This window comes from Topomyia yanbarensis, chromosome 3, assembly GCF_030247195.1.
Source record: "Topomyia yanbarensis strain Yona2022 chromosome 3, ASM3024719v1, whole genome shotgun sequence".
Taxonomy (NCBI): domain Eukaryota; kingdom Metazoa; phylum Arthropoda; class Insecta; order Diptera; family Culicidae; genus Topomyia; species Topomyia yanbarensis.
The window spans coordinates 331,013,644-331,038,057 of NC_080672.1; the positions used below are offsets into that span (position 1 = coordinate 331,013,644).

Consider the following 24,414-nt stretch of genomic DNA (forward strand, 5'->3'; position numbering starts at 1 on the left):
GGTAAAATACTTTGCCCGCCTAGAGGCGGTGTTGGGCACCTGGGCGAAATTTTTTTTCAGTCTTTAGTGATTACTTATCGTACCGAAACTAGCATTATGTGCAATTTTATCTGAAAAGAAGTATGTTTTAAAAACTTTGGGTGAATGTTGCTGTTAGAATATGGACATTCTTATCATTTAATAATATTCAGGGGAGTCTGGGGCTAGTTGGCAAAATTTTTCTTTCTCCTATTGTATTAGATATATGTCGCTGTCCCTAGTTCTGCGCTTCAAGTACTGTTTAATCCATTCTCCAATGTGTTTATGTTGCATTAAACTCTGTTTCGTACACGTTGTAAGTGATATTGAGTTTTCGAGCGTATTAGAGTGAAGACCGTACTTGAGTCGTATTAGGAAGGGTACCTCACCATTTCATTAATTACTCGGAATACAATTGATGCAATGCGTATGAATTGGCACCAATATCTTTGCTTTCTTCTTATGAACCATTATGATATCAAAATTCGACGAATGACTAGATTTTTTAATTATATTCGCGAAAAGAACTTTCATTGGCCGTATATGCAATATATGTAACCACAAGCAAAATTTGTTTTTTTGTTGGTTTACTCGGGATTTCACCTGGAGAATTTCGAAAATTTAGCTTTTGAATACAAAGTGTGCGCCGAAATTAAAATGCAGGAGCATTAGCCTGAAAAATATTAACAAGTATCGATTAATTTGCAGTTTTATTCAAAAAACATCTAACGCGATCCATACTTTATCATCAGAAGTTGCCAGGTGGCATCATTGTGCGTATAGTCGTAAATTGGCGAGATTTCCACGTAACATATTTAAAATTCTGTAATGCAGCCAACAGTCCACTCTTTTATGCAACACATGCACTTTTACACGATCTTCTTAAATTAAAAACATAAAACATGATAAGTGAAACTGTCGCCAGCAGACCCTGGACTCCCCTACTCTAAATTAGAAGTCAATAATCAAACAACCAAAGCACTAGAGAATTACTCCTAATAGTTTAGGTATTTTGCGTTCTAATGGAGTCCCAAATATAAGCAACCATCTGTATTTGCTTATGTTGAAGTAACTGGAAGAAGAAAACAGTTTTTTATTCGCCCAGGTGCCCAACACTGCCTCTAGGCGGCCTACTTATTTTAAGGCTTTAATGAAAAATCCATTACTTTCAAGAATTTTCGACATTATTTTCGTTTTTCTCATCATGAAGCCCACCCCCAACAGTTTTTTCAAACCAAAAAAAAATTTGGGCACTAGAGGGTTAATGATGTCCGATTGAGCTAAAAACTTGCATAACTTATAATAAGCAATTTATGTAGGACTAAGAAAATTTATGATGGTCATTTTCATTGATATCTGTCCTGTAGAACCACCCTAGTTCTCCATACAAATTTTGGTTTTAAACTGTGAAGCCCCGCTCCAATTTTTTCAAAAATTTCTTCACCAGCGGTTTCCTGGTACCCCAAACTTTCGCCATTTTTTTTTGTTTTGCTCCCCGATCGTGTGTCGAACAGTGTAAGGGGCCATACACTAATTACGTAAGGGCATATGGGGGGAGGGAGAGTTTCAAAATATCTTACAAATTCTTATCTGAGGGGGAGGGAGGGTTTATCCTTTCTTACGTAATATAATAAAACAAGTTTAAAAAATTAAATCCATAAGGAAAATATTCTTTTTAATTAGAAAAAGGGAAATATTTTCATTTGTACCATATAATCCTTGTAAATTTTTTGGCTCTTGGTTGCACATTGTTCTATTCGGGAACTGGAGTCACAACATGCCTTAGTGTTGATACCCTTCGTGTTGTTAGACCGACTTTGTCCTTTTCAAACGTTCGATTCAAACGTGCAAGGTATCTGGAAAATGTTCTAACATGCGATTGTCAAAGATCTTGAATGTCGTATATTTCCAGAGTGTGAACTGTATTTTAACTCAAGAAAATTCGAAGATGGTTAACTCGGAGCTATGCGTACGATAAGCGTCACAGCTGGAACTCAGAATAAATTCATGCCAGAAGAGGTATAAACTCTTTTAAATTCTACATCACAAGAAAATAGATTCAAAGGAAGTGGAGTATAGCACATAGGGGCCGTACACAAATGACGTAGCTTTTTTTTTGGCGATTTTTGACTCCTCCCTCCCCCTCGTAGCATTTGGTCACAAAATTCTAACCTCCCCCTCGTAAATAACGTAGCATTTACCTACCCGCTCTCCCTTGTCCCATGCAAAGCGCCCGAGTGATGAAAAAAAATTACATATGTTTTTCAATTATTTTAAATAGGGTTACTGCTCCCTAATTCATCTTAGCACCTCTATTCATCCCACCCATTTGAACACATTAGTTAGAGCAGTATCTGCTATCTCTATTCAACGCATTAGCTCAAATGGTAGGATGAATAAGGGTACGTTGTACTCGACTTTTCGCGTCGCTCAAACGCGAGCATTTTACATTTCCCAGGCAAAATTTTTAACTCTCCTGCTTCTTAGGAACGAAGCAAAGATGATGATACCTATTTGAGTGCAATCCAGCCACTCTAAGTCGAGTTATCGAAGAAAGAGTGTGACATCTCGACTAATGAGATGAATAAGGGCTCATCTACCCTACATGTCCTTTCAAAATGTTTGACGACTTTTATCAACATTTTCATTATAACATCAAATTGCGTGCAAAATAAGCCCATTTCATGACAAATATAGTGTTGATAGTTTTGTTTTGAATTTTATATGTCAAGGGGAGCATGAAGACAAGTTCTCTCAGTTCATAATCGTGCAGCTGCCAATGATTCTAAGAACCATACCTTCATCTAAATTACTAAATTTTGTTTGGTTGAATCCGAAGTGAAAATTTAATTCAGTTTCCAAACTAAGTCTACTAGTTAGCAACATCAGCTAACTAATGTAGCAAGTTAAATCCGCATACAAAATCTTTTCGTATTTTTGCGAGCTTGTAATTCCGTGAATCGTAAAATTTACCTCATGAAAAACCGCATCAAAAGTAACTTGTTTGAATTTAAATTCATTTCTCTGGGGAATGGAGGATCATTAAATTGTTTTCTCTAAACAATGGGTTTTAAACTTAATGCTACGTCGCACAACTTCGAACCCTACCCTCCCCCTCGTCACACTTCGTCACAAATTTGGTAGACCCTCCTTACCCCCCAAAATGCTACGTCATTTATGCATGGCCCCATAGATCCAAATACTAGTCGCAGTGGTTCGTCTCCAACAAAAAAGTGGAATATAGCAAAGCAGATCATGTGGACCAAATTGGAGTTACTGAATATCTGACAACAGTTATTCTTTCTACTGGTCGAGGTTGGCATGCAATTGAAATTCTGCAGATGATTACAGTTAAATTTTGTCATGAGTTTTCTTGTAATAATTCTATACATATCGTTTTCGCTATCTTATTATTTGATGAATTAATAAATTCGATTTTTTAATTACGATAATCATGATAAGATCTTATATAGGGGGAGGTGGAGTTCACCAAAATCTTACGAACTCTTATGGGGGGAGGGGGAGGTTGAAAAGCTCTAAAACAGCCTTACCTAATTAGTGTACGGCCCCTAAATCAACAAATATATGAATATTTCTGCTTCTACATATATTATCACCCGTATTATTCAGTTCAATGATAATATTTTTGAGGCCATCAAAGATAGATTACGGAAACTGTCTGATACGGGGGAGAGTTTTTTCGTGTACTGTGCTCTTAGGCGTGGGCAGCTTTTTCTATTAGTGGGGACGAGAGACTAATAGCTCAAATACTTTCAGTTTTGTCAAGCATTCATTGTCAGTTAGAAGTCGAAGTTTCGATACCAAAATAGTTATTTGACTTATATTTTTCTATTTTATGTATAGTTGACCGCACTGAGTGCCTATCACCGACTCCAGAGAGGTGACTATCCACCATCTGGATCCTAAATATCACATGACTTTACTTCCCCTCAGAAGGAAGACGTGACAAAAGATTTTTCACCTAAGATGTTCTCAACGATTTCGATTTGGGATTTAACCTAGACCTACTGGGTTGAGTGGCGGTCACGCTTTCCACCGGCGTCAGTTTTTTTACTCTGATATTGAAATTCACGTTAATTACTTCGTTCCTAAATCGAGACACTCGTTCGTAAAAAAAAAAATACCAAAATATTTTCCGCATATCTCATTTTTATTCCCTTTTAATGAGCTTTAAAAATTTACTTAATGTTGGGTCATTTTATATCAGATTTACAACCCAATTCTAACGGTCTTTGGCGCAAAATAACCAACACGTTTTTACTGCAACTAATTTTTTCCAAGTTTTTATTTTTGACTTTAAAGTTAATAAAATTGATTATTTTACACTCACTGATAACTGGTAAATTTGATGCATTGAATTTTTTTTACGAATAATAAAAGTGGTGTTTTTATAACTTAACGAAGTTGTTCAAAACCTAAGCTATTACACTGTCTTTTCACTTATGTGTTGTGCAATAAACAACTGAAATCCCTGCTAGAAAATAAAAGAAAATCTATCCTATTTATTGTAGTTCAAAGATACATTGTGCGTGTTGCGATTCTTATCCTGTCGAATTTTGCCAGTATGCGCTCATTGAAATGACATTGTTCCAATGAATATATTTAGAGAGTGTGTATGTCGATTGAATGGAATTCCAGGCAGTTAAGTTCCGAGAGTTCACCTCATTCCGTCTATTGCGTAAGCTCTAATGGCTATTTGTCAAATCTGGTCAAAACTTGGTATGGCCTATTATGACTAAATGAATCAATCCATATTTTACCGACGCTCAGTAATGTACAACTCGGCTCATATTGTTGATTGTGATGATTGTGGGAATCTTACGGCCATAACTACAGATTTCTTGCCAGATCATCACTTGCCTCACAGTTCTCGCAGTCGCACCATTTATCTTCTTTTCGGTAGCAAGCTTGATAAAATCTTGTCAAAAAGTAATAGAAACTTATCTGAATTCTGGGTGTATTACCACACCTGTTCTATAAAATAAAAAACAAAAAATAAAAAATGGTGATTTATTTTGATATCGGACATTGAATGTATCAGCGATTGGTTCTTTTCTCCTTGAACCGAAAACTGATTTGTTTTTGTCGCTGATTGTGTTTAGCTACGAGAAAGGCGACGAAACATAATTATATTGCTATACTTCAGTGGTCGTAGAATAGAAATGATAATTTTGGATCGTGATTGTAAGTAAACTAAAAGTGTCTAAAAAGCTCATATTTGGAATGAGACTTGTAGAACCCATTACTATTTGATTGAGTTACTATTTGCTTCGGTTTAGTGTAGGTTGTTACATTGACACCAATTTGAGCAAGTATATATCCATTGCCATCTGCAATTCTTCACATTTTTCACTCATATGATCCGAAAAATCCAGATTTGAAAAACTATAGTTTCACATGAAAATTAATTATCGCTCACACCAGTTCTCCAGTATAAATAAAATTTTGTCTGCATGTAATTTCGGACGAAAAGTGCGCCATTTTAACGGCTTGTTTTGTATGGAGAAATGTACATCCTAATGTTCGCTACACGCGTAGGGATTACGATACCATATGTAACCAATGATTGTGTGATGATTTACAAGTGACAAAACATATCACCAGCGCTGCCCAGCTGCGACTACCGAAACACGCTTCAGTCGCAACGTAGCATCATAAAATAATCTACAAATGAAAATAAATGATTTCAAACCACAACCAAAATTCAGTCACATCAACTCAACAATTCGACGACTACTAAACTTTCAAGGTTCGTTGCCTGAACTTTACGCTGTCAAACTAACCGCGCATTAAAGTCACTCCAACCAGTGCAACCTACTGTAGCTTTGAACTTGAAACACGAATGACTTTAGCATGTACACGTATTCATGTTCGTTTTTGTTTTCTTGTTTCCATTGTCATGGTTATTGTTTGTCATCGCTGTTGTTTTATTTTTGTTTTCGCTCTCTGCTTTACAGGTCTACCGCAACGAGGGTCCCACGCCATTCCGGCCGTCTATGCCCAGCTTGGTGAAATACAAGAGTGAACTTCGGAAGGATTTTTTCGGTGATTTACCTGGTGTTGTTGGAGTGTAAGTAGACGCTTCAGAAATACTTTATAAATTTTTTTTCAATGCGCTGGACTTGGGTACCATGAGACTAAATTTTGAGCGACCCTAGTACATACTAACTCAAATACATACCCCGTGGAACGTGGTGTGCGTGTGCAACTATGATAAAGGTGAAGGTACTCCCAAGCTCTTCAACAGAGCGGCTTGTGCAATCAATGGTGCTGCACCGGCATCGATGCCGGCATTACAGGCACTATACCATTTATTGTCAATTTATTTATGTCTACCTACTCGTACGTTCACTCGTAGTTTCACTTTTCCACGCAGTTTTGCCTACCGGTATTTTATTTGTTTTCTTCTCTCGGCATTTTTGGTGGTAATTATGTCCGGTGAAAGTTTGTCTACCTCTACTGAAGTGTCACGTAATCTGAAAATTTTATCAATGGAACGATATTGCGAAATTGATATGGATTCCCGCGTTCATCGACCTTCCTCTGCTGAAATGGAAGTCTATGGTGAAAAAAGATTGATATAAAATGTAGGTATTAGCAGAACCCGTTGGAGCTATGGTGCTTGATTTCGCTATCTGTTGATACTGGTCAAGGTGAGGCAATATATCTAACACACATGAGTTTGACTGTATCGTGCCTTCTTTCAAATATTATATAAAGAAAGGTTTGGCTATAGCAGCATAACACTAAACGTCGGTGACAACAACAGAACATAGCAGCATAATACTTATCACGAGGGTGTCAGAAAAACGGAACAATGCCAGTGTGGTGAGCCTATTATCATCCTATTCCTTTTATCACTCGAATATTTAGACTACTTCCGATAATATTTTGATTTTAAGAAACGAAAAAAAAGATAATACCGGGGTGGCCGAATAGATTTTTTCCGCGGAAGTGGTGAAAAGTAGATTGAATGTGGAATGTGCTTGTGAGCTGGTGTTTTTCGATGGCATGAATTTAGCTTGCCTTCATCTAGTCTAGTCTTGTCTAGTCTACACATACACAGCCAATACATGTAGGGATCTTGGAAAATTGCAGACGTTCGCCTACAATTTTTCTTGTCAATATTAATGTTTGTGACACATACGGATTATTTTCAACCTTGAAAAAGGAAGAAACATGGATAACCGTACCGACCGTTTTAATTTGATGGGGGTTTGATAAATTGCTAGGGTGACTTAGCTAAGAACGTTAATGTCACTCCTTTAGTCCTAAGTTTCTGAGATGGGACAGAGGTATTTACTTCTGTCCTGGTTAATGAGCATAGGTTACAGCGCCTTCAAACGCTCTATGCATTCAGCTTGCCTTGATAAGGACCAAGTTCGGACCTTGATATTTCCTTAGGTAGATGATGGTCTTCCGACAAGTCGAACCCAAATAGATTTTTTTTTAAAAAGTGACACTGCCAGAGGTGTTTGGAACCAACCCTGCCATACACTGTATAAAATGAATATTATTCATAATCATGTTTTCGTACCCTACTGGTGATGGGTAGCGATGAGCGCGTAGCCTTGTTCTGGATTACGGAGGATTGATTTTTCGAACGAATGTGGTTCGATCGAACCGGCTCCCGTTTAAGCTTGCTGTCGATGTTGTGAATGTACATTGAGTTCGTTTTAAAAAACTAGCAGTTAGGTATAGTGCTGTATAGCTTCAGCCTTAAACCGGAATAGACGACTAGCTACATTATTTTCTTAACCCTCAAAAAGGCAACCGGGTCTCAGAGGCCCGGCACGTTACAATTTTTTAGTTACAAAAAAATGTGTATGCAGTATAAGCTTGGGCATGGAAATTTTGATAAGTAGCTTTGTATTCTATTACAAAAATAAAGAATTGTGAAATTTTCATGTATGGAGTGATACGCAGATATGTTTGAATTTTTTACAAACACAAAAAGGCAAGCCGGGCCTGGCAGGCCCGTTGTGCATGCAATATTTACTAAGAATACCACGGGTTTTATACATTAATATTTATCTGAAAAAAACATTTTGATGAGCTCATCTTCATGTTAGCAGGAATTTTTTTTTCATGTTTTGATTGATTTTATATTTTTACCTTTTTTTTAATCTTGAAAGTTTGAGCGAATTCTATACATTTCTTTTATAAGAAATGTAAAAATAGCATACGATAATGACGTGTGTCATATTTTTTTGGCTAAATACTTTTATTTCACCCACTGTGGTCTACTTGACAATTATTTGGATACAACATAACCTAACTCTGTCGTTATTGTCTATTTTTGTCTATTTTTTCTATTCTTTGTGTTATAGTTGTCGTAATTATTCAAATTGTAGGATCTAAAAGCAACAAAAAATTGAAATGGCTATAAGACGATATGCCCATGTTTTCAATCGTCTCAAAGAATCTGAAATAATGGAAGAAATTCGAGCAAATTCAACAGCAGACGATTCTAAAACTGTTTTGCAAAGCGAGGAAGAAGATGTGAATGATATTGCTTCCGACGATGAATCTGATGCAGAAAAATATGAATATGTACTCTGATTATGCATCAGAAGAAATTAATAGCAACCCAGAAACATTTATCGGTCGTGTTCAAACGAAATGGAGCTCAGAACTAATCGACAGTCGACGTGATCTTCCGAGTACTCACCTTTTGGAGAAAAAAAATTGACCTTTTTACATCCATCTCCTTATACGCTGAAATCGGGATTTGCTGCGTGTTCGTACTCATCATACTGTAATTCCGGAACCGGAAGTCGGATCAATTAGAAATTCAACAGCAGCCAATGGGAATGCTATACCTTTCATTTGAAACCAAGTTTGTAAAAATCGGTAAAGAATTCGCTGAGAAATAGGTATGACATTATCTTAGGAACTTGGTAAGTTCCCCCGGGCCATCAAGAACCGCCATAGCTGGCCAATGTGGTCGAAGTGCCTTCGGTGGGTCATTAATGATCTAGACATACAAAGTGAAGTAATGTTGCACATATTTTAATATATATTGCATCATTTGGACATCATGGTGGTATCAATTTCTATAGAAATTTTCTGTGTGATAGTGCTCTTCAACACGTAACTCCAGAACCGAAAGTCGGATCAATAAAAAAATCAATAGCGACCGATGGGAAGGCTGCACCTTTCATTTGAGACTAAAATTGTACAAATCGGTCCAGCCACCTCAGAGAAAAATCGGTGAGATTGTTTGCCACATACATACATCCATACATACATACACACACATGCACATACAAACATTTTACGATCTCGACGAACTGATTCGAATGGTATAAGAGATTTGGCCCTGCGGGTCTCGGTTAAAAAGTCGAAATTCCGACCGATTGCATAACCTTTCTATATGAGAACGGCAAAAAGGAGCTTGAATTTAGACGGGCCTGAGAGGCCCGGCTTGCCCTTTAGTGTTAGGATTTTAGCTTGCCTTCACAAGGGTTAAATGACCAAGGGTGCATCGTCTAGCTTACGAAGTTAGATTCTCTGTTGTACTATCATGGACAACTAGATATAGGTCGTGATATTGCTCAATGATTCTCATCCTCCAAGTTTCAATTCATAAATTGCATCACGAAAAAACGCAGTAAAAAAATACCTAGTGAACCGATTATTTTTAATACTTTCAGACAATAAAATATAATCCATGATTAGTAAGTTTTTGGCATATTTATTTCGTTCAACTTCAATACCATAACCCTACGCTCGCACCTTACGCTGAACTCCACTCATTTGGTTCTGTACAACATCTGGCTGCAACTTCTTCCTTTTTTGTACGAAAACCCACTTTACTGCAACGAAGTATTTTCGTGAATTGTAAATAGTAGGTTTTGTTCATTTCATGAACAAGAATGACCGCTTGGTGAACGAAAGTTTTCGTAAATGTTACACATTTTATGTACACTGCACGAATGTTATCGTTGATAATAATCTTATTTTTCGTGAATGAAACGAAATGTTTCGTTTAGTTTAATAAACGTTTATGTATATTACGAACGATTTCGTTGGTTGCACGAATTAATTTCGATCATCTTAGAAAAGTTTTCGTATTCATTAGCGTACCTTTTTTCCATTCGATCTTTTAGGATCAATGTTTGACAACAACGATGTTTTTAAACAAAAGGATCGATCTGATAAAATCGATTTTATTTCAACCTGCTCACCTCTATTGAGGACTAGAAAGATTGTAGTGTAAAGAAATGGACGCTTGAAAAACAAATGTTTTAGTACATTTTACTTATCTAGTGTACATGGCACGAATGTTATCGTTGATAACGACATTATTTTTCGTGAACTAAACGAAACGATTCCTTTATTTCAATAAACGTTTGTGTATATTACGAACGACTTCTTTGGTCGCACGAATTCATTTCGTTCATCTTAGAAAAGTTTTCGTATTTATTATCCTCTTATTTTTAATTCGATCTTGTGGGATCGATGTTTGACAAGATCGATTTTTTTTTAATTAAAAAAACAGATCTGGCAAAATCGATTTTATTTTGCTATGAAGAAATGGCCGCTTGATGAACGAAAGTTTTCATGTCCTTCGGTACGAAAGTGACCCCGTTGGCTTCGTACCACTCCAGGACAATATATGAATAGTGGCACGCTGCTAGATCCGGCCAGAAGACCGTAGGGCCCTTGTGTTGCTTCAACAGAGGAAGCAGGCGCTTCTATAGACACTCCTAAAGTTAGATCTCCCCGTTTACAGTCCCGATAGTCACGAATGGCGCATTCCGTTTGTCACATGAGTAGATCGCTTGCCAAATCATATTGGCAAACGTCGAAAGTTTCAGCTTCCTTACTTCCTCCGGAACATCCAACTTGTGCTGGGCGGTGAAGAACAGATGCCCCGGAAGCTGCCGTCTTGTCGTATGTCTTATCATCCATGATGAGACAATGAGGCTTCGTCAGCATCTGGGTGTACAGTTTCCGAGCCCGTGACTTTCACACCGTATTTTGCCGTTTGTCACGATTTGGAGTCTTCTGCACTTTGTGTGTCCCTCCTTTTCTGAACAAAATACTTGGATATATTCAATCTTTTGGCCACATCACTGATTGATCACTATTAGAACATCCATTCTGACCGCATTTCTCCTTCTGTTTGATGCTGAGTTTGGCAGCAACGTTTAATCACACGATTCACCGTTGACTGCACAATTTCGAGTTGTTTTCCGGTATCCCGATGAGAGAGTGCTTGCGTAAAATTAATTCGCGACGTTGCTTTTCGGAAGACGCCATTTTTCCAATTTTCGAAAAACTGACGGCGATAGTAATAACAGTGTAAACAATACACTCTAAACTACTTTTACCCAAATTTTCAAGAGAAAATAGCCAATGGGTTATATTCGACAGTGTTTTTTTCCGTGATGCAATTTGATGTGAGACACCCTTTACATTGCTCAGTGAATGGTTCAAACGCGAAAATTGGGATCGTTTCGAACAACTTCCTTTTTTAGTGAAATATATGAAAAAAATTAGTATTGCAACGCCAGATTAATGAAAATTTCTCCTAAAAGGCACTAAGTTAGTGTCGAATCCCTATGAGATGAAAACGAAACGCAAATGCCATAACTAATTTAATTTTATGCAAAAGGGTAACTTGGATTAAACCAGTTTGCGCATTAGGGGCACAAGACCTATCTTAAATTAAATTTGATTTTTGTGTTTCGAATTCATCTCGTCAATAACTAGTATCAACCGGGAGTCTAGTCTAGTCTAGACGATGTATTTATTAGTACCCAAATTAGCAGTACTTAGACAAAAAATACAATCAGTTCACACAACACATGTGAAAGCAACTCACTTGTTCCAAGTGATGTCCCGAAAAGCAAATACAGAAGCTCTCTTTCGCTTTCTCGTCAGTAAACCAGAGCTTCTACGTTACCACAAAACAGTGAAAACCATCATCAATATGGGTGTCATTTAAAAGGGGGTGGTTAACAGATATTGGTAATTGAATTGTTGAACATGAATTTTTATTTTGGTTTTTCGATATTTTTGATTTTGAAAAAAATACGGCCATCAACATGAAACATACACTTGGGGGCACGATAGGTTAGTCGTTTGGAGACATTATAGGTCACTACTATAATGTAAATTAGAGTTATTATGACAGGAAAATTGTGCGTAATTTCATGCGAAAGAAGCCAAAACGAAAGGAAGAGGACATAAAGAACACACTTGCATCCTTCAAAATGGTGCCAGCATTCGATCAGCCTCTAAACAATTCAAGGATTCGTTCAAAACATTACGTGCTCGTTTGAAAGAAAGTGCTCGTCATCAATGAAAGCGGGTCAGATATTTCGCGTGAGTTAACAATATAGATAATCGAAAAATCATAATCGGAGAAGAGAGAAAAAAGGAATCCAAGAGTATGCTCAGATGCGCAAACGTGGTCGACGCACAGCTAAGCACGTGAGCCGGAATGCACAACTTTTATTCCATACTCTGGCGACGACGAATACACCGGAAGAGTCATTCGTAAGCACAAAGCCAGACACAGCTACTGAAAAAACATGTTTTTCAACATTTCCTTCTGCAGTTTGATGATTTTTCACATTTGCCACTTCCTCATTTTCTTACCTCAATGATGTCAATGAATTGTATGAATTATTTGTGTTATTATTTTTATTTTTGCAGTATTCATACTCTTCCAATAAAAGTTGGGCCGCCAATTTTCTAGGCTTGTACATTGTCTTATTTAACCTCGAATATAGTGACCTACCGAACCCCCAGGTTTCAAAAATATAAAAAAACTACCTTCGCATTATTGGATTAATTTTAAAAATATTTAAACAGGATAATTATACCAAATCGTTGCTAGATGTATAACCTTTCCAACGAATGGTTGTTTGACAAAATCAGTGCAAAAACACAAACGCACGAGCTCGACAAAGAAAACTGATCTACTTGACCCCACTCTACTCTATATTTTTCTTATCTTAGATATTCAAAATATTCAAAAATAATATTTTGCACTTTAACACCTTTTTAAAGGAGCTTTATACTTAATAATCTGAAATGGTTACGAGGTTACGCCTAGGGACTAAAGGACCTGAAAATACAAACAACTTCGGTATATTAATAAAAAGAAAAAAATATGTCCGCTTTTGTCAAGCTTTGTCAGTCTAGAATTCACCAAGTGGCTGATAAAAACGGGTCTTCACTGTACTACATTCCGTAGCGGAACGTGACCTTCTTTTTCGACAGATTTCGCAACCGTAGTATACAGGGCCGGCGGAAAGCGTGGGTAATATGGGTAGTACTACCCACTCGAAATTTTGAACCATTTCAAAAAATTTAGATGTGCAACGCATGTACCTCACACTACACACATTTGAAAACATCGATGTACCACAATTCCATTTGCATAAAAGAACGTGATTTAATGTGAATGTAATGTAAGCGTGTGCATTGTGAAAAGAGAAAAAATCCTTACTAATGGACCCCTCACCCTATGCTTTCTACCCACTCGGGCGTAAAGTGTTTCGCCGCCCCTGGTAGTATACATGAATAGTGTTGCGATCCTACTCAATACAACGATATGATATGATTTGAATAGATAACATGATTCGAATAAGTAACATAAACGGTACTTATGCGTATTTTTATTTATATCAGATTTCTGCAAATAATAATCCAAATTTGTTATTTATTCACCGTCACTGTCACTACTTGCAAAATCGTAATCTCTATTTTCATTGGTTATCATCTGATAACCGGAAGTCGGTATCTTGGGTTTCAAAGTGGCGTTAATCATGACTTACCAATGTCTACTGACTACCCCCTTTTAAATAACACCCATATTGATGATAGTTTTCAGTTGTTTGTGGTAACAGAAGTCGCCATAATGAGTTTCAAAATGACGTTAATAATGAATTTCTGGTATCTGCTGACCACCCCTTTCAAATGAAACTCATATTGATGCTTCTTCTTTCTATTTTCTGGTAACAAGATGTCGCCGTCTTGGATATCAAAATGGTGTTTATGATTAATTTCTGATGTCGACTGACCACCCCCTATCATATGACTCCCATATTGATGAAAGTTTTTACTACTTTTTGGTAGCCGGAAATGGCCAACTTGGATTTCAAAATGGCGTTAATCATCGATCTCCGTTAGCTACCTAAATTGATCAAATATCTCACGATTTCTAGGGCGTCGAAAAATTTTACTGAAATTTCATCTTTCACAGGTCCGAATAAGAAATATTTCTGTAGTCTGTTATGAGCCTACGTATTATTTTCTTAGCGTAAAATAGGTTAGTATTCTATACCTTTCTTGCTCTCAAAATGTTAACAAACCATTTTTGCGCTAATTAATATTTGACCGACATTTGCTTGAGGATATAATAAATACATCATTTCTGATCACACAATTTTTTTTAAAATTACTTCACGAATATGTATCAACCTCTCGGAGAACTCAAGTTAATAAAACAAAAAAGAACGTCTCTGAATTTTTTCCGAAAAGTTTAGTATTAAAATAGTTTACAAATTATTCACAAAAAAATTGTTTTTGGATAGGACATCCTTAGTTTTGCAAACATTTAAGAAAGAAAACCGTGTCCGCTTTAAAATTTCAACTATTGCGTATTGCCTACAATATATTTGCTCTATAAGACTACTGACGAATTTCGCGCTAAATCGTATTCAGAGCAGAGCCAAAAATATTCAAATTCATTGAATGAAAATTGATCATATTCAGCCGCATTAATTTTCAATATTCAATGACGCAGCTGAAAACGTCAAACGAACAAACCGCCCATTTATCCATGCAGATTTTCATTCGTCTCCGATTATTACACGAAGCGACCGCACAGTAACGAATCAAACGCATCAAAGTAGATCCTGGCACAATGTGAGCGATGATGATTGTTGTTTCATATGCTTTACCGGTATTTGAAAACATTTTTGAAGATAATTAGTGAAATGAATATATTGTATGATATTCAACTGAATGATTTCTGTTCACCGCGAGTCGCATCAGGTTCATTTTCAGCCGTCAAAAAAGAGCTTCGATTATTTTTAACTCTGATTCAGAGTTGACAGCACCCTCTCAGATTCTAATGAAACTTTCTGTACATGAAGACTTTGTCACAAAAAGCCACTTTGCATATTTTGTTTTTCTAAAAATGATCTAGACTGTCTTTTGAAAAGGGCCAAACTTTTTTTCCCAATTTTTTTCAAATGACTATAGTCTAAAAATGACAAATCCTACAAAAAATGTTGTAGGAGCGGTTTTCACAAAATTAGTCAAATTTTCGAATAAAAATATTGAAAAAAATTCTTCATTGACTCCTACACTGAAAAAAAAATCGATTTTAAAAATTTAAAGTCGATTTACAAAAAAAACCATTTTTGATTTGGATGAAATTTTGTTCCAAGATAGATAATTATGTTTCTTACCTATCGTCAAAAATTTAAGTTGAGCACTTTTGAGGAAAAAAAGTTATTTGAAAAAAACTTTTCCTTGTCCAAACTGAATTTTTTGTCTTCAGTGTATTTTCATCGAAAACTAAACCAATGAAAGCCATAATCATCATCTGTGTCTTTGAAAGGAATGCCTTTCAATCGTGCTAAAACTCGTAATTTTCAAAACAATTAAAAACTACAGCAAACCATATTGAGTTCAAATTGTCCTTAGAACAATGAAACATTGTAACATTGTTCACATAAGAACCCCGAGCAAAAAACATTACGAAAAATTTAAAGTGAAACATACGGATTTCAAGACACCTTTTTATCAATGCGAAACTAGCTAAATTGTGTAAATGGTGTCTTCAAATATTGACGTAAGAAGTCCTGATACTGATTGCCAAATAATTTAATCTCCTAAAAGTGAGATATCTGATTAGAACTATTCATTGAAAAAATTCTTAAAAATTAATCATCAACATATTTAAAAAAAATAAATGTTCTTAACCCCCCGATTCCTTAAATTTATACTATCCATTGTTACATCACACGATACAAATAAGAAAAGCAAAAATCACATTCAAAATAATCATTTCTAACATATATCACAGCTTATCTGTATCGGGTAGCATATTTTAGGATTTTTAGTTTCTGTTGGCTTCGATTCAAAATTGACCCCGCTAAGAAACATTCAATATTTCATTAAGTTTTCAGTTTTTTTAGAACAAATTATATTATGTAGTCTTCCGAAAACAATTTATTGGTCAGGGCCGAGTTCCATAAGCAAACATACCGACAGGCGCAATACAATGAATAGATGATCTGTAATGATTTATGAAAAACTGCCCAGTTGCCCTTCAAAATTACGCTTGTACTAGAGTCGAATGGAGGTTACATATTAGATATTACCAGGGCCGTCTTAAGGCCACTTGGGGCCCTCGGGCAGTACTGAGCAAAGAGGCCCCTTTTATTGAACAGGTAAAAACTGTTGAAGAGTATTGAATATTTACACATTCACGGATCACTTGCAAACAAGGGTTTTGTAGCAAATTGCGACATCTACTTCTTACATCCTGTACATTTTTTGTGTTCTGGTTGCCGCTCCTGTTTGGTGCCTTCCGAACTTTGTATACGTGTTATCCGAAACGTTTCAAAATTGACGTTTGAACAGGTGCATTACCAGCCTGGTAATACAGTATCCCGTTTCCTACCGTGCCACTTAGTTGTCTAATCCTCTTTGAATTTCCTAATCACCCGGGATAGTCTGCAATGTGTGATTCCAGGTTTTTTGAAATATTGACTTTAGATTGAGTTTATTTTCATTCTATGTTCGGTCGCTCAAAATCCCCTGGCCCTGACCTAGTGCCAATTTCTCAGAATTTAGTCAACCCGATTAACATTTAATTATTTCCACTTGCAGTCACGGAGAACCATGGCGAGAGTTTCGCTCCCGGGTGCAGAAACCAGTTCTGCAGCTGTCTACCGTTCGTCGATACGTGTCCCCACTGGAACAGGTAACCGAAGAGTTCATCAATCGCTGTAATCAAATGTTGGACGAAAACCAGGAACTGCCCGATGATTTTGATAATGAGATTCACAAATGGTCCCTTGAATGCATTGGCCTGGTTGCATTGGATGCCCGTTTGGGGTGCCTAGAACCGAATCTGGACCCGAAGTCGGAACCCCAGCAGATTATCAATGCAGCTAAATATGCCCTCAGAAACGTTGCCACATTAGAATTGAAGGCACCGTATTGGAGGTATTTTCCAACACCGCTGTGGACTAGATACGTTAATAATATGGATTATTTTGTAAAGTGAGTACCCTTGTAGTCAAAAAGAACAACGAAAGATGTGACATTTTTTCCCATTCAGAGTTTGCATGAAATACATAAAAAATGCCACCACCCGTATGAAACTGAACGAAGGTCGTGCCCTGGATGGCGAGCCCTCGCTTCTGGAGCGTGTCATCAAAAGTGGTAACAACGAAAAACTGGCCGTCATCATGGCGCTTGATTTGATCCTGGTCGGAATCGACACTATATCGATGGCGGTTTGCTCAATCCTGTATCAGCTGGCAACACGACCAGCGGAGCAGCAGAAAGTATATGAAGAACTGAAACGAATTATGCCGGATCCGAAAACTCCCCTGACGATTCAACTGCTAGATCAGGCTCATTACCTAAAAGCATTTATCAAGGAAGTCCTACGAGTTTACAGCACCGTGATTGGTAATGGGCGAACACTACAGGAGGATACGGTCATCTGTGGTTATCGAATTCCAAAAGGGGTCTGAAATTATTCGAAATCGCTAATAAAAATAAAACGACATATAATATTGAATCAATCTTTTAGGTCCAATGCGTCTTCCCAAATCTTGTCACCGGTACGATGGAGGAGTACGTAACTGACGCGCAAAGCTTCAAACCGGAACGATGGCTCAAGCCTAGCCAGGGTGGAACCGGCGACAATCTGCATCCCTTTGCCACACTACCCTACGGTTACGGGGCTCGAATGTGCCTAGGACGTCGCTTTGCCGATTTGGAAATGCAAATTCTATTGGCTAAGTTGCTCCGTTCCTATAAGCTCGAGTACCACCACGATCCGTTAAAGTACGTTGTTACATTTATGTACGCCCCGGAAGGTGCACTCAAGTTCAAGATGACACCACGCGAATGACAGCGGACCAGCGCGTAAACTGATCGATCAAGTTGCGATGTGTACAGGTGTACTTTTATATTGGCTACCGGTACTTACCGTAGTACGAGATTCGCCAGGTTTATTGTGTACATAACCAATTAGCGTAATTTTTCTACTTAAAAGTGTAAACTGACTTAGAATGAGTTGCAAATAAACATGTTTGTGGAATTGTTTTATTCTGTGTTATGTTGGTACGGGACAGGTATGTATGAACTTCCGCAGTGTGTTGCAACTGTGGCTGCTGGTCCAGTACTCATCCAAGCAGATCTGAAAAATAATATAAAGTGATTCATTAACGTTATGTGAAAATTAGTTTGAAATCGATTCTGTAGCAATTGTTATTACTGTGTTGTTTTGGACTTTTTCAGTCAAATCCAATCGCCTCTGTTACTACTAACTATTTTTTTTAATGCCATGATATCAAAAATATTTGGGTTTATCTATTGGAATCTATTCTTAGAAGTGTTTCGGGGCGATATGCGCAAAAAATTTGAAATTTTTTCGTGAGATGGCATTGGACAACTTTTTGTCACGTACCATTTTTGTAGAATTTGCAAAGTGCATCCCCATATCAAAAACAAAGTCCTACGTCAAAAAATTGTGGTGTCCCTTCTGTGAGACTAACCATCATAAAGCTTTTCGTTATTGTAACTAGGTGCAAAATATGTTATTTATATGAAGAAATTTGCAAAGGTAAATATTTCCTGCCAGCTTAATATTAATTCAAATTTGCTTATGGCATATTTAATATTTACGTGTGGTTCAAAATAAGTGTACATGTTAAAGGCTTTTTTATTTTAAAGACTTTATTGAACATGTTAAAAACTTTTGTTTTGCTAAAAGTGTGTTCGTTCATTTGAGAGATATTAATATGCAAAGTCAACATGTTTTTTCTTTCAGTTGACGTCTCGGATTGCAAGAGAATGGCTTGGTGATTTGAATGATATTAGCTAATTTCAATCCCTTCAATGTGAACCCTTAAAAATGATTGTTTTTTTAAAAATAATTTTGGCACTGAAGAATTGATTATTATTTTTTTGTTAGCCGAAAATTATAAGTAAAATTACTTTTTAAATTTTCTTTGAAGAACTTGAAATTGTCTTTAATTTGTTATAAATATGAAAATCTATCAAGCCGTTCACTTGCGATTCGGAAAACCACCGGAAAATAACATGTCGACTTTGTGCGGTTATATCTCCCAAATGATATCTCTCAAAGAATTTTTTTACATGCACCGTGTCCAATTATTTCTCAAATAAAATAAAACCCAACTTATTCCGTATTGGTATTAATAATAAATAAGCCTTCAAAATAATAAATATTCCTTCATAATAAAAAAATATAAGTCTTTAACATGGAACCACGCACCAAAATTTAGTATGATTTTGACCGTTTATAAGATAATTGCTCAATAAATCTTCCTGCTAGAAATACCAAAGCGTACTACTTAAAAAAATAACACGATATTTTGGGTGATATTAAACTTTCGGTGGGTGTTGCAATACTTGTTGAAGCGATTCCAAACATATAACGGGCAGTGAATTAAGAGTGTCTGCGAATGACCTTGAGTAGGAAAACAAGATTGCTTTCTGTAAGCTTTTTACGCAGGAGTATCGTGCTTACGTGCCAGCATGGTAATGGAAATAGATGGCGTGGTCACCGAAGCGAAATAAACTGTGAAGAACTGTTCAAATATGCGATTAAGACTTTCAAAGACCCCATAGGAAAAGGATATAAAATTATCTCATTCTTCATCGACTTCTTTCGGGTGATCTTCCCCGAGTTAGCTCTCTCAAACTGTGTCTTTTTAAACAAGGTTCATCTACCCATTCACCTAGTTGTGCCGCGGGTCGTAAACTACCACTGCAGTTACTCATTGTAGCCATACGGCACGGTGTGGCAAATGCGGAAAGAATCGTAAGAATGCTTCTTACTGTGAGAAAACTTCGCGTGATCTCTTGACATGTCCCGCGTACAAATTATTCGTAGAAAACTGAAAGCGTTCCTTTAAAGAACGTGGAGCGCTCTTTCGTAGAAATTCTAAGATCACCGACTACTACTAATTTTCTTGTTTACTAATGACTGAAAATCTGAAGAGCTTTAGAATGAACACCTTCTGCTGTGCCTAGACGTTTACAAAAAAAGAAAACCATTTCCTCTTCTAAGTTCATATGTCTTCGAATAAAATAACTCAGGGAATATATATTGAAAAACCGAAGCTCCAGGTTACGAGAATCTTAGAAACGAACATTTTTGATGCTTCCTAAGACATCAAAAACCCAAAATGAGTCTATGTTTCAGTCAGAGATTCAACCAAGCGGCACTGGACGGTAGACATCGATACATGGGCTTTGCTTTCTATCCGAAGAAAGAGTTGAAAAATAGTCGCGCTTATCACTCAACCACAGGCACCGTCTGAACCGAGAAGACCGTTTTTGGCATTATACAGTGCTACACGATTCTACCTCCTTCGGCACTAGACATTGACCCTTTTTGGCATTATACAGTGCTACACGATTCTATATGCCACCGAACTTTTGAGTACTTTTGACTCAATATCGTGTATCGTGCAGGAAGGTAAAATTAGGTAAACCGTGCTGAAGGTAGTTTCCATTTAACTACGGCAAAACTAATAACTCAACCTTGAGTTGACTTAATTTACTTAAATTTAAGTTGAATTTACCTAATTTTGAGTATACCCCAAGAGTCGAATTTCTCGTTTTGTTTTTGACAACACTAATAAGTGCGAAAGCGACGCACAGCTCAAAAGTACTTAAATTTAAGTTAAAAGAACTTATTCTGTAGCTTATTTTATGGTTGCGTGTACCTCCTTCGGCACTAGACATTGGAATTGCATATTGTTACCGCAGTTAGTTACTAAGATGATTCAATTCCTACAAATCACCTATACACTGAAGTTTTTTTTATGTGGGGGATACGCACTGCATAAAAAAACCGCGTAAAAACTGCATAACTTTGAAAATCCGCATAAAAAAACGCATAACTTTGAAATAGTATTGGTTGTTGGTATGACCATACTACTTTTATTTTTAAACGAGTACCGTTACATGCATTTTAAAGACATTTGGCATAGAAAATACAAAGTCGATCTCTAAAATTTCATGGGGTCTCTCCTTTCAAATAATTTTTTTTTGTTCCGGCTTATATGGGAACTTCTTATGTGACTGGACGATTTAATCTGCACGAAATTTTGTAGCAGTCTACAGGGATAATATGCCTTTCATTTGTGAGAATCGGTAAACAATTCGTTGAGAAATAGATGTGGTATCAACTTAGGGACTGGGCAAGTTCCCTGGGGGCATCAAGAACTGTCATAGGTGGCTAATGTGGTCAAAGCGACTTCGATGGGTCATCAATCACCTGGACACCCAAACCCAATTAATGTTGCTCACATATTAATTTATATTGGTGGTGCCAGTTTATATGGGAATTTGCTAAGTGACCGCACTCTTCAACCCGTAACTCCAGGACCAGAAGACCGATTCAAATAAAATTTAATAGCAACCTATGACGATATTACACCTTTCATTTGAGTGTAACTTTGTTAAAATCGTACCAACCATCTCTGAGACAAATGAGTAAGATTATTTGACACATATATACCTACATGCATACATACACACACACAAACGCACACACAAATAGAGACTTTTTTCCGATTTCGCCGTACTGAGTCGAATGATATAAGAGATTCGGCCCTGCAGGCTTCGGTTAAAAAGTCTAAATTCCAATCGATTACATAACCTTTATTATGAAAAAGGTAAAAAGGTTTTCAGTCACTTTCTGTTTTTATTTTCACTGATATCATGAATGCTCCCTATATCCTTAACCCAAAGACTAGTAGTTAATAATCTAAAATAAAAATATCAACATTTTATGTCTTTTGTTTGAGCATGTGCATTAATGAGGATCTATCTTTTGATAAAATTCGCTTCAGATGATGCCCTAAAAATTAAAAGGAAGCTGCATAAAAAGAATCGCATAAAAAACAGCATAACATCGAAAATCCGCATAAAAAACCGCACAACTTGGAAAATCCGCATAAAAAAGTCGCATAAAAAACCGCATAAAAAGACTTCAGTGTATATCTTGTTTAAACATCTTTCTGTTTGAAATATTTTAGTATCAGTTACTATATTGATGGAATATGATCTCAAATCACGGTTTGCTTGAAATTTGCAAGCAATGCATCAATCAATAGTACGAATTTACTGTTTAACCTTAAGTAGTCCGTCTTTGGTTCCCCTAAATCTTTGTGTCAACTAACCTTAAATATTTCCATGTTGACGCAGCCAATAAAATTAGCTGCTGTACTACTGCAGTGTTTACTGTTACTGTTGTTATGAGCCTGCCTCTGTATTGGAGCACTTCGGAAGCATACGACAGATGCCGCTAAGAACAGCTGTGTTAACGCTTGATTACTGCTAGTTCGACTACCACTAATCAACTGCAGAATCTTCGTCTGATCCAAAACACCATTGACCATGGTTCCAGTAGCATTCATTGCACATTCCATAAAACACTGAGAAAGTAAAACAGTTAACTAATTACACCACTCATAAGAGGTTCCATTCTGGTTATGTGTACATTGCCTTTTTCATGAATCACTCCTCGTATTAGTTCCTCTCCTCCGTGGACTTGCTTACATCGTAGCAACAGAGCTTCATCGATCAGCGGTGGCATCTTACAGCAGTCCTTGGGGTGCTAACGATACGAAGAATGAAATCAATTTATTCGGAGTGATTTAATAGTCTTTCTTGTATGAGAGAAGCAAAAATAGAATTTTGTTAATTTGCCAATTTAGAGTTCCAAAAGAGAAGCCTCCACCGGCACAAAAAAGCCTAAAGTGCGTCGAAGCAAGACAGACCCGATGTGACATCACTCACCACGTTCAGAGGAGGTCGGGAACAATCGACGGTTTCGTTTGCCGTGGCCTTGGCACGGGGATTGTTGTCTAGTACAAGAAGGAGCCAGAAAAGCGTGATAGTTCGCAAAACACTTATCTCCAGTGTCTTGAAAAGGTGAGGAACCTCTCGGTGCGACAAAATATCACTGAACATGTCTCTCGCGGTTTTACGACTGCGGTAATAACAGTGCCGCAATTGTGGTGAAGAGTGAAAACATGAATGGAACTAAGCATTTACATTATTGTGTTTTGGGATTCCGTTTTTTGTTTTTGCTTATGTCATTTGAATGGGCATAGCAATTTTGGTTCTATCAACAATGTGCTGATTATTGTTGCGAAAGTAAATAGATCGGTAATTGAAAATGGTGCTGGTCTGCTGAGTACGGGAGGGCTCGTTGTGGATTGTTTCACCATCGAGATTATCAAAAAAACCACACTCGAGTTAGAGAATAACATTTGTACATTATTCATGTGCATAATGCATTTTATGGGTCAAAGTTATTTTCGTTCAATATTTTTTTTGCCTTTTTACCATATAATTGAAATCTTTTGATTGTTATGGAGAAACGTGAATTATTTATGAAAAGGCGTAATGTTCTTTATGGGTACAATGATTTGCAATGACGTTTAGAATAATCTTCAATAAGTAAGTTGTTCTTGTTTCTAACAAATAGCATGATTTTTGTATAAAGTTGGTCTTAGAAATAATATTTAAAATATTCCTTTCTATGAAGCATTTTGCTGCCGCTTGTTTAGGAATCATTTTTGTACGATCATCGCAATGGTATTTGTTCCTTAAAAAACTATTCCCTGGCGTTTCGTCTAGTCGTTTACGAAATAATAATCTAACGCTACGGATAATCATATTGACAATTCCAGTAATATCAGAGCCACTTCTACCATTTCTCGAATAGGTTGTTAAATAACGTTACCATTCAAAAATGCCAAGTTTCTCTATAATCGCGATACTATATTGCTATTGGATTATATATGTATTTAAGAAGAATGTGTAATTTAACCTTCAGGTGTCCGTTTTTACCATCTTTTCCCTAGCTATGTAATTCAATTGTACGCAATTCGATTGTATGCAACTCGAAAGCGTTCGTTGGACGCAATTGTCAGACTGCAATGCAATATGCTTGCTAAACGCCTAAAGGCGGACTACATAGCTACTAATGCATTTATCAGGGGTGCCGGTTATATTTCTATTACATCCGTCTAATTTCCGACTCAGTGTAAATAAAGTTAATAATTTTTTTGTAGATAGGGTGTGTGCAAAGTCCCGGTCAAACCATTCGGAATT

General features: G+C 36.8%; 2 protein-coding genes across 8 annotated transcripts in view; one reads left to right on the forward strand and one right to left on the reverse strand.

The window, feature by feature from the left end:
- LOC131690770 (probable cytochrome P450 301a1, mitochondrial) overlaps positions 1–18,343 on the forward strand; it is a 63,125-nt gene extending 44,782 nt beyond the window's left edge. For all 7 annotated transcript variants that reach the window (XM_058976762.1, XM_058976763.1, XM_058976761.1 and 4 more), the window contains 4 exons: positions 5,997–6,109; positions 16,906–17,301; positions 17,360–17,774; positions 17,840–18,343. In XM_058976762.1, coding sequence (XP_058832745.1) covers positions 5,997–6,109; positions 16,906–17,301; positions 17,360–17,774; positions 17,840–18,163 — 1,248 coding nt within the window. In that variant the 3' untranslated portion in view covers positions 18,164–18,343. The remainder of the gene's footprint in view (positions 1–5,996; positions 6,110–16,905; positions 17,302–17,359; positions 17,775–17,839) is intronic.
- Positions 18,344–18,367: 24 nt separating this feature from the next.
- LOC131688110 (uncharacterized) lies at positions 18,368–22,888 on the reverse strand. The gene is made up of 3 exons (XM_058972261.1): positions 22,793–22,888; positions 22,473–22,727; positions 18,368–18,451 (listed from the first exon to the last, which is right to left on the reverse strand). The coding sequence occupies exons 1-3, from the start codon at positions 22,886–22,888 to the stop codon at positions 18,368–18,370; spliced, it is 435 nt and encodes a 144-aa protein (XP_058828244.1).
- Positions 22,889–24,414: the final 1,526 nt, after the last annotated feature.